General features: G+C 45.9%; 1 protein-coding gene across 1 annotated transcript; it reads right to left on the reverse strand.

Annotated features, from left to right (window-relative positions):
* Window positions 1-8,574: 8,574 nt before the first annotated feature.
* On the reverse strand, window positions 8,575-10,860 carry LOC307048940 (17S U2 SnRNP complex component HTATSF1-like; the record flags this gene model as incomplete). Its single annotated transcript, XM_079698233.1, has 1 exon — window positions 8,575-10,860. The coding sequence occupies one exon, from the start codon at window positions 10,858-10,860 to the stop codon at window positions 8,575-8,577; it is 2,286 nt and encodes a 761-aa protein (XP_079554359.1).
* Window positions 10,861-11,322: the final 462 nt, after the last annotated feature.

Consider the following 11,322-nt stretch of genomic DNA (forward strand, 5'->3'; position numbering starts at 1 on the left):
GTACTTTTCTCATTTACACAACAGCCCCCTATGAGGTAGGTAGGCTAGACATTATTATTTCATTTTTCATGTAAGAAGAGTGAAATCTAGAGAGAAACTGCCCTGCTCCTGTCATGCCCATGGTAAGTGGTCTCTCAACTCCCATTCTCTGGCCTTCCGATGGGCTCATTCAAACAGACTGGTACGTGGGTTTGCAGGGTTGCTGGGCCATCATGAGGAGGTCGCCAGAATGACAGAGGTGGCACATGTGATCCCATTCCCCAGCCAATCCACAGACCTCTTTCCTGGACACTTTTTTGTATTTTATGTGTCTTTTTCTAGTGCGGCTCAACCTCCTTAACTGTTTTATATTGAACCAACTCCTCTTCTTTCTTATGGGTCAGGAAAAGAAATCAAAAGAAGAGAGGGGAAAAAGGAGAGTCCAGTTATGTTGTCGGAAGGGGGACCCCTTCCAGGGCCCCCAAGAGCAGGCTCTCGTCTAACACTCGGAAATGAATTGTCCGAGGAGACACACGTGCTGACAAAGCAAGAGACTTTACTGGGAAGGGGCGCCTGGGCGGAGGGCAGGAGGGTAAGGGAACCCAGGAGGACTGCTCTGTCACGTGGCTCACAGTCTCAGGTTTTATGGTGATGGGGTTAGTTTCTGGGTTGTCTCTGGCCAATCATTCTGACTCAGGGTCCTTCCCAATGGCGCACACATCGCTCGGCCAAGATAGATTCCATTGAGAATGATTCTGGGAAGTTGGTAGGACATATGGGCTGGCGTCTCCTCTCTCCTTTTGACCTTTCCTGAATTATTCCAGTTGGTGGTAGCTTGTTAGTTCTGCGTTCCTTACCAGGACCTCCTATTGTTAAGATAACTCATGCAAGTGGCTACTATCTTGCCTGGCCAGGGCGGGTGGTTTTGGTCAGTGGCTCCCCTAACAGTTACTCAGAGATCAGCAAACAATGGGACAAGAACATTACATCGAACCAAATATCCCCAGACCTGGTCTTCTGTCTGCGCACCCCGAGATGAGAACACATGCATCTAGCAAGGGAGCCCCAGACGGTGTGACAGTTATGATGATGGCAAATAGCAACAATCGTCTGTGAAGGCGTGGTGGATCTTCTGGGTGTTTTGTTCCAAGTATCAGTAGGTATTTACTGAGTATTTCTCATGCCCCTAACAGTCGGCTGGGCGCACAGGAGGGAAGACAAAAAGAACAGAGGGCTCAGACCCTTGCCTGGAGGAGCACATAGCATCCATTACGTTGGAAAGAATGTGATGTTATGACACAAATAAGAGAGAAATCAAAGAATGTGTTACACGCTGCTGTTAATGCTGTGGGAAGTCAGGAGCCAGCTGTTTGGGCCAGAGAGCATAGAAAGTGTCATGGAAAATGTGACTGGATACAGTTTCAAAAGGCTGTGAAGAGGGGGAACATTGCTGAGAAGGCAAGGATCTTGGCACGAGAGTGGGAGAGGGAAGAGGTTCTGGGAAGAGGGAAGGGGTTCTGGCTGGCAGGTGGAGGTCAGCAAGGTGGTGTCTGTGTGCTCCTTCCCCTCCAGACCCCTTTGGCTTGTCTTCTCCTATCAAATGGGATGGTCATGATGATTATAATAACAAATACTTTAAAAATAGTAAACATCACAATAATCTCCTTCCTAGGGTTGTTTTGTAAGGATTAAATGAGTTAAGATATGGAAAGAGCTTCTTAAAGTGCCTGGTTTGAATAACTAGTAGCTATTGTCATTCACATTCCTTGAGCTTCTGCTGTGTAACAAGCAGGCAATAGTGGTGGAAGATCCTTTCTCTCAAAGATCTCCCAGGAAGGAGAGAGAGAAAGCCAGGTAACCCAAACACAGCACCATTGCATGTGCTATTGGACTCAAAGACAGGTTGCTTCTAAGCCTTCCTAGAGGCATCCCAGGAAGACTTCTCAGAGGAGGTGATGGCAGTGGAATCCAAATTGAGAAGTTTCTCACATGAAGAGGGGAAAAAGAGAGAAGGGTGATGGAGGTAGAGGAACCACAAAGTACTAGAAGTACTAAATGTACGACAGGAGTGGAAGCTGTGGGGCATGAGGAGAATTGAGATTGGAGAGTTAAGTTGGGAGGGTCTGGAGGGGCCTTGGGTGCCAGGCTAAGGAGGTAGGACTTGGTAAGCCATAGGGAGTAATTAAAGGGGAGGCACAGGGCATGAGGAGGCTAGATCTTCATGTGTGGTCCCCTCACCTCCCTAGGCCTTGTTTCTGCATCCGTAAGGAAGGAAGTCTGCGAGAGCCAATCCCTGTCTTGCTCTGAAAACTGAGCAGCATCACACCTGTCTAGTGGGCCCCCTGCCCACCCCTCTCCCCCATTCTCCACCTTGCCTGCCAGATTTATGTAATCACCAGGCCAGCCGCAGTGCTGCAGAGAGGGGCAGGTTAATAGACATACCTGAAACGTTGTTAGCTAACTTATTGGACAGATATTTATCAAACACCTACTATATTCAGGCACTGGTGAACAAGGGAAGATGCCGAGGCCAGATGCCTGAGAAATGGGACAGGACGGGACTGTTGTAGGAGAAATGGGGCGCAAGAGGATGGTCATGTCCGAGGTCTGGGGTGAGTCCCTGGGATGGGCTGCCAAGCGAGGGTCCTTGGCTTCAAGCAGGAAAGAATTCAAGAGTGAGTCAAAGTAGAGTGAAAGCAGATTTATTCAGGGAGATATACACTCCATAGACAGGGTGTGGGCCATCTCAAAAGGTGAGAGGCCCCAGGGTGTGGAGATGGTTAGTTTTTTTATGGGCTGGGTAATTGCATAGGTTAATGAGTGGGAGAAATAGTCTAACCATCTTGGAGAAAAGGAAGGGATTTCTAGGAAATGGGGCATTGCCCACTCTTTGGCCTTTTATGGTCGGCCTGGGAACTGTCCTGGCACCTGTGGGTGTGTCATGTAGCATATGCTAATGTATAACAATGAGAGCATAATGAGGCTCAGGTCTACTGGAAGTTGAATCTTCCGCCATCTTGGGTCTAGTAGGTTCTAACTGGTTTTTGTGGTATCCTGTTCTTAATGGTTGTGTTATTCTTTTACTGGTTGTGCCCTGTCCCTTTCCTTTCTGTCTCAGGACCTGCAGAGCCCAGTCTGGCGGCCCCTCTCTTGCAGCTCAGGCAAAGACAGCGCTGTCTCTTCTGGGCAGAATGGAAATGGTTTGTGTGCAAGGGTATGCACCCTGGGGTGGGCTGGGGTGTGGCTTGCGGTAAGGCACTGTCTTTGCCCTCCTTCCTGCTGGTAGACGTCTGTCTCATCTATCAGCCTTCCCGTTAAGACTTGCAATGGACATTTCAGGACTCGAAATGGGAGCAGGCATGTACTGAGTCTGCGTGCAGGGGCTTGGCAGGATGAACTGGGAACCCTAGAGCAGTCCCCGTCTCCCGCCAAGACATGCATGCTTGAATAGTTTGTAGAAGTTTAGGTAAACACAAAGTCTCATGTTCCTGAGCTATACAAACCCCACTCCACAAATGCTTCAGAACCAGCCTGCGGGGCATTGTCCCATGTAAAGGAATGCTTTCTTTGTTAAATCTTTTAATCCTACTGTCTCTTTTCTTGCCTACTCCCCTACATTCCCACAGATTCCTAGGGAGCCTTCTCTCTGGTCTGACACAGATTTATCCAGCTGGAACCAGCTCAGGTCCCAGAACAATTGGAAAACAATGGGCTAGAGTGCTTTCTGTCAATTGCCCAAAGACAAACACTAGCCATGGGTGGAGCCTGGCTTCAAAGCTAGGTCCAAGGTTGGGGACAGAAACTCCCCATGGGCCACTCCTGGGGGCTGCTGGCTGAGACACCCAGCCCAGACTCTCCGTCAGTCCTAGGACCTGACCTGTCTGACCCCGGACCCTTCTTGCCTGCCACATGACTACCTCCTGGGTGTCCCCAAGAGGGATCCTTGATTGTCCCAGGCCAACCTCCTCAGGTGCCTGGGGTCTCCTCACCCTGCTGCCTGGGCTCTGCTTGTGAATCCTCGTATCACCCTTCATCAGCTGTGGATTTGGGGCTTTATGAAAAATAGGAACAGTATTTACTTCACATAATTATTGTGAAGTTTAAATTAGATAATACATATAAACCACATAGTAGAGGCTCAGTAACTGTTAGACTCATTCTTTCTTTTTTCTGGGTAGTCTGATGCTCAAAACAGTCAACAAAAATTGTATTGAGTATAAACTGTTGACTGAAAAAAATGCACAACCTAAAAGTTGAGAATTATGTTTTATTCAGCAGACATACTGAGAACTTAAGCCTGAGAGGCAGGATCTCAGATACCTCTGAGGGACTGCTCCAAAGAGGTGAGGGAGGAGCCAGGATATATAGGAATTTTTGCAAAAAAAAAAAAAATCAGATAGTCAAAACATCAAAAGATTATTGTTAATTAAAGAAAACCAGACATCCCAAGTTAATGAATTTAGTGCTTTTCTATGTATGGGAAGAAGCAAGAGTCTGGGCTCTTGAAATCATTCCTTTGATATGCACCTTAACTATCTAGGGCCAGTATCCTATTTTTTTCCACCCTGAATCCCCTCAGGGTATACAGCTGGGAGCAGCTGCAGTGGCTGATGGCTTGATAGTTGCAACATCCTTTGTTTACTGTTATGGCAGGTGACATTCTTCGTCCACACTACTATATGCCTAGTGCTATGTTAAGCACCATGAGAGATACACTAGAGGTTTCTACCTCTGAATCAGTCAACTAAATAATCAGAAAACCAGTGTTATGGGCTTACTCTGTGCCCAGTATAATAGTAAGAGCCATGACAAATTGCAGTTATGTATGACGCATGACACTGTCCCTTCCCAGGAGACTCTTGACTCTAGGCAGATGACGTTTACACAGAAAAAGTTAAATAACAATGTAAGACCTAACAATGCTGAAAGAACAAATACATGAACCACATGATGTGCACAATTCACTGCTAAATGGGGTGGAAGGTCTAGCAGAGCAGAGGAGCCCTCAGGCTAGACATTTGGGGATCAGGAGGCCACATGGAGAGGACAGGAAGGGGGCTGGGGATCGCCAGTTACATAACTGGGGTTTTGGTTGTTGTAGTTCTGGTCAAGAGAAGAGGTTAAAACATGTAAGGTGGACCACACTGTAGCAAAGGTGGAACACTTGGTGGATCAAGGGCCATGAGGTCCGTTGATTAGGTGAGACAGTCCACTCAACCCCTTTATTGCTGAGCCGTCGGGAGCAAGTGACTTAACTTCCCTAAGTCTCACTTGCTGCGAACAGGAATAATAGTGGTTTCTACCTCATGGAGTTGTAAAGATTAAATATTTTCATATACGTTTATTAACATAGCATCAGGCACTTATGCGTCAATATGAGTTAGGATTTATTATTATTAATAACATAAGGAGAAGTTATGGTATCGTTTTGGGGGAATGTAACTCATCCGAAGCCTGGGAAGTCTTCTTGTTTGCTAGGAAAGAGGTGATGTCTGCTACAGTGTGTGAATTAGAATTTTTAAAAGTAGTTTTCATATTTTATTTCCTAATGTATTTGATTTGGAAATCTAAAACGCCAGCCACTCAAGAAAGGAAAACTCTTGAGCATTTCATTTATCTCAAAACCCATTTTCCTCCCATCAACCACAAGAGACAGTCCTTTGAAGATTCTGAGCAAATACATACATGTATCCTAGGTCTGCAAGATGGGGCAGCATGGGGCAAGCCTGCCTTCTCAACCCAGCTAGTCACAGCCTGGGACCTGGCTCTGGGGGTGTGGATTTCAGTCCTTCTCTTTCTTCTCCTGGCAAGACTTAGCAGAGGGGCTCAAAGAAATCAAGGCAGTTGTCTCTTGTCCATAAGGGGGAATGAGATTAGCAAGAATACTTGAAATCCACATTCCACGCAACCTTCTCCTTAAACAAACCCTCCACTGTGATCGCTAACAGGCCCTAACATGGACTGATCGCCAGTCCTCTGCCTACTCCCGCTCTGGTGGGTGTCTTAATGAGGGGAGCCAAGAGGCAGCTGGCACAGGGTGGGAAGAGAAAGAGTGAGGAGGAGTAAGAGGGTGTACAGATTGAACCATTTATCTATGAATAATTGAGAGTCAACTCTATTTGAAAATTGACTTTGATAATGGTTTGGCCAGAGCTGGGCCCCAGGAGATTGCATTCTAGCCTCGTCATGGAAACCATGGGGCCAAAACCCAGGCCTGCAAGGTGCTTTTCTAAATGGCAACATCTGCTGCTATCATTACCCGCAGGAAGGTGTTTCAGGGGGACAGTAGCCCCTGTGCAGTCTTTCAGCCATATTGCCACGAGAAGGGAAAGGCTCTGGGACCAGGGCCCACATAGCCCCAGAGGACAGTGGTTTTCCAACAGTTAGATCCACCAACACTGGGAAGGACAAGTGAGCTGAGCCTTTGGCTTAAAGGCTGTGAATTTTGGAGCCTTGGAAAGGGGATTTGCAGCTTCCTTTGGTTTTTCTTTCAATCCTATTTGATAAACTTTCATGAGACTTAAGTTGAGGGCAGGGATGCTGTTTGCTGCATGTAGAGACTCACCACCTCTTTGCCATGGTGGCACAGAGCCTCCATTGTGAGTGAACCAGAGGGCTGGGTCACACTTATTTGGTATCGGTGAGGGTGGCAAGTTGGGTCTGACTGAACACTCAGTCTGCAAATTCACTAACTAAGGAGTTGTTTACTTCTTTAGTCTGTGGTGTCACCTTATTCATCCAGAAAGAGGCTGTCGGGGGTTTGCAGGAGACAGACTGGGGCTCTATTTAAGCTATGTGACCCTAGCAAGTCACCAAATGCCTCTGAACCTCAGTTCCCTCCTCTATGAAGAAAAGGGCAAAAATGCTTCCACTCAGAATTCTTGGGAGGAATATATAAGATCAAAATTCTTAGTGTTTCTCCTAGGACCTGACCACATCAGTCAATAATATTGTCTCCCCCTCACATACCCAGTGGTACCAGCATTTGTGATCTCTTGACAAGGGGGACTCGTCCCTTCTGAAGTGGAGAGTCTCCGGGCAGAAGCTGCTATTGGCATAAAATCATCTCTTGAACTTTGCTATTCTTTATTGTCCTTCATATCAAGTGGATGCCCAATATTTGAAGTCTTTGGGGCTTTCTCCTGAAGGAAGGTCAGAATACTTCTCTGCCTCTGAAAAAGAGCAGCTCAAATTCAAGGCAAGTGAAACCATGGAAAGCAACAAAATGCCACGGGAACCAGCTGGCTACTCCGATGGTCAAACCGTGAAAATTGGGATAAGATAGCATTTTTCTCAGTCAGTAGGAACATGAAGCCAAACAGAGCTTATGGGACCCCCAGAATGAAGAGTGATCATTCCAGCCAGTTCTTCTGTTGATTCATGAAGAGCCTGGATGCAGAGTAAACTTGTGAGAAGAAGTGATCAAGGCCTAAGTAGGTATATATACAAGGTTTGAGAGGGGAGGTCTTTCAGCCTGACCGACCTTTAGAAGATGCTCAAAAGAGACAGTGATTCAGGGCTGGCCGCAAGGAAGTCTCCCACTTCACAGATTTACCATCCTGAATAATAATTCAATTATTGTTGAATTCTTCTAGTCATTTGGCTTTTTTTTTTTTAATGAGAAAGCACCAATGCAGTTTATTTTAATTCTTCTAATTTATGAGAATAACTTCTTAATGCTACATCAGAAGTCAATTCATCAATACTGAATTTGGAAAGCACAATCAAGAAAACCCAAATTTTTATTGGGACTACACAACTTAGCATATACTAGATACCATGATTCTAGAACAAAATCAAAAGCAAAAATCTGAAATATGCATGACAAAAGTTCTTAAACTCCAGGGGATCCATGCACCACCCCAAACTGTATACAAAAGATTATGTAGTGCATGCATAGATTTTTCTGGGTAAAGGTCCTGTAACTTTAATCAGCTTCTAGAGGGGCCCAAACAGTACACGGTAGAATTCTGATTTCCTCTGTATTTTCAATAATGGAAGCTGTGGACCTTGGGAAGTTTACGTTTGAGACTCAATTTTCATGGCAAGAGGGTAGAAAAGAAAAATAAAAGTAACTTGCAAGGACTGGGCAGGGAAAAACTCCAAAGTGTTCTTTACTTCATAAGTTTTAGTAACATGTTCTGGTTTAGAGAGGGGAAATGGGGACATCAGTGGTAACATCATAAGCTGAAGCAAGGAGACTCCTACAGGGATTTTTCAGGTCCTTAGAAAAACCAAACTTTAGTAAGAATAAAGCAATAGCAAGAATGAAAAATGCAATTTAACTCAGGTCTAATTTTGTTTCTGCATATTAACAACTTATTTTAAAATTTTGAATATCACAAACTTCAATCAGAATACTTTAAAAAATATTATTCTGCATGCACTTAACAAATATGACAAAAGAGAAGAATTCAGTTGACTTGTTCACATATATTTAAAATCAGCCAATACAGATAATCACAAACACTTCACTGCATTGATCTAAGGGCATCCTACCTCTAGGCACACGTTCATGTAACACTACTAGTAATTACCCTGGAGCAGAGGTGAAACAGAGATGGAGGAATCACTCTACAAAGCAAGTTTAAGGGATTAAACATCATCATCATCTTCATCGTACTCATCACTACTGAGGATAAAGCTGCTGCCTGTGGACAGGGACCCTTCCTCCTTAACGTTCCCTGAATCATCCACAGTCCCTCTCTCATCGGAATCTTCAAACAACTTGTCACTGGCATCGTCATCAAATAACTTCTCGTTGGAATCGTCATCTTCGAACACCTTTTCATCTGTGTCTTCATCTTCCTCATTTTCTTTTCCATCTGAATCTTCAAACACCTTTTCATCTGCATCGTCTTCTTTGTCCTTTTCAACCACATCTTCCAGCCCCTTTTCTTCTGCAACTTCTTCGTCCTCTTTTTCATCTGACTCATCGTCAAATACTTTTTCATACACATCTTCCTCTTCTTCATTCTCATCTGACTCTTCGTCAAACTCCTTCTCAGAGCCTTCTTCATAAAACATTTTCTCAGAGCTGTCATCTTCGAATTCTGATTTTTCAGAGTTATTTTCTTCTACCTCTTTTTCAAGAATGTTTTCATTAAGTTCGTTCTCAGAGCCCTCTTCCTCAAAACCTTTCTCAAGGCCGTTTTCTTCTAACTCTTTTTCGGAGTCGTCTTCAAACTGCATTTCCGAGCACTCTTCAGACCCTTGTTCTGAGCTGCCATCTTCAGCCGCCTTCTGAGGGCTGGCCTCCTCCTCAGGCTCCTGCTCAAGGCCGTTCTCATCAGGATCTGTTTTGCATATCTTCTTTTTGGGCTCTCTTACTGCACCATTCTCTTCCGACTCTTTTTTAGGACTACCCTCTTCATGCTCTTTCTTGGGGCTGCGTTCTCCGGACTCTCTGTCAGGGAAGTCTTCTTCATGCTCTCTTTTGGGACAGCCTTCCCCAAACTCTCTTTTGCGGCAGCTCTCTTCAGATTCTTTTTGGGGACAGCCTTCTTCAGCCTCTTTTTCAGGGCCACCTTCTTTAGCATCTTTTTCAGAAGCACCTTCTTCAACTTCTCCCCCATCTTCTGTTTTTTCAAAGTTCTTTTCATCTATAGGTTCTTCAAATGCCATTTCAGTTGCGGCTTCTTGAACATTCGTTTGAGATGTGCAAGGGTGCTCTGAAAAATGCCTAACTCTAGAAGGCCCCACCCTTTCTGGAGCCCAGACAGAATCTGAACGCTGAAGGCCTCTGTTGGCTTTGGGAGTGTTGAGGAAAACCTCCCATCCTTTCAGCCTTTCCTCCCTTTCTCTTGTGGTCTCCTCCACCTGATAATCTGTAGTCCCATCCCACGCCTGGGCAGTGATTTGACGGCCACCAAACCACCTTCCATTGAGGGTCTGAATACAATAATCAGCTTCCTCCGGATCCCTAAAGGACACAGAGGCCACACCATCAGGGTGTCTATCAAAGAGGAGGAGCCTCCTAACTTGTCCAAACTTGGAACATTCCACCCGAAGGTCTTCTCTAATCTCGTTCAGCACCAGTGGCTCATGCTCAAAATCTATAGGATGAAACACATTTCTGATGATGACAACTCGCTCGTGGCGCATTCGGGATGAGCCAGCTCTTCTCTCAGGTCTCCAATCCAACTGCTTTTGTTGCATAGACAGCTTTTTCTTGTAGTCTTTGCACTTCCTCCTCTTCTTTGAAGCGTCATATTCCCCTTTCAGTTGAAACTTTGCCACCTCCACATGTAATTTGTAGCCTCTAATTTCATCGTCATCCAAAAGTTTTAATGCAAGATCCACAGATTCTCTCTTCAAATAACAGCAAAGTCCATCTCCTTTAAGATTTCCTTGATTATCTTTGTAAAGCTTGACCTTAAATTCTTCTGTTTGAGGATCTCTCATAATAATGCCAAACTTGGACATGAGCTGTATAAATTCATCCACTGTAATATCTGGAGGCAAACCAGAAACATACACATTTGTGTTTCTGCCTTCTTCAACATGAAACCATCCTGATTCAGCCTTTCTCTTTTCTCTCCTCTTTTTGGTATCACTGGGTTCGGGGGATTTTCTTTGTGGAGGTTCCTCTGCAGTCCTAGCACTGACATCTTGGACATTTGCAGTAGAACTAGACGCACCATCGTTAGAAAAGCCATAATTGGCCTGATATGTAGCAATAAAATCTTCAGTGATCTTGGGGAACCAAGCCTTCTTGTCCAGGTCCCACTCGTATGGGGTGTCAGTCGGCTGCTGCTGGAAAGAATCGTTTTCTCCACCGGGATCTTTCTCGGTGTCGCCGTCCTCAGTGCCTCCGTACACTCCTTGCATTCGCAACTGCTCATCAAACTCGTCGTTCTCATCCAAGTTGTTGCCGCTCATGTTGCCGACTTAGCCCAGGTGCAGTGTCCGGGAGAGCGAAGAGGCCGAAGTGACGCTGGCTCGTCCCGCTGGGTCTTGACACCGCCGATCCACAACGCGGCGGTAGAGGGCACAAGGTGTTTGTGCTCCCCGCCGGCCGATTCTAAGATGACTGCGGGCCCCGCCTCAACGTCTGGAAACCGCTTGACAACGGAGGCCAGCTCACGCTGACGCAGTCGCCACTGTTTGACGCGTCGCGACGTCGCGGGTCCCGCAGACACGCCCCCAGTGGCCTAGTCATTTGGCTTTTGATAGTTGTGGACCCCAGCCAAGAAGAGGCAGAGGAAACAGAACAGAGGGTGTTGCAGAGAAATGTGCAAGAAGTCCTGTCCACGAGGTCGCAGAGGGGCCATGTTGGGAGCTGCCCTTGCCCAGAAGATGGTGTCAGATGGGAGACTTGGGGTTCCTCAGACTCTACCCAGT

The sequence above is a fragment of the Hyperoodon ampullatus genome (assembly GCF_949752795.1).
Source record: "Hyperoodon ampullatus genome assembly, chromosome: 2".
Classification (NCBI taxonomy): Eukaryota; Metazoa; Chordata; class Mammalia; order Artiodactyla; family Ziphiidae; genus Hyperoodon; species Hyperoodon ampullatus.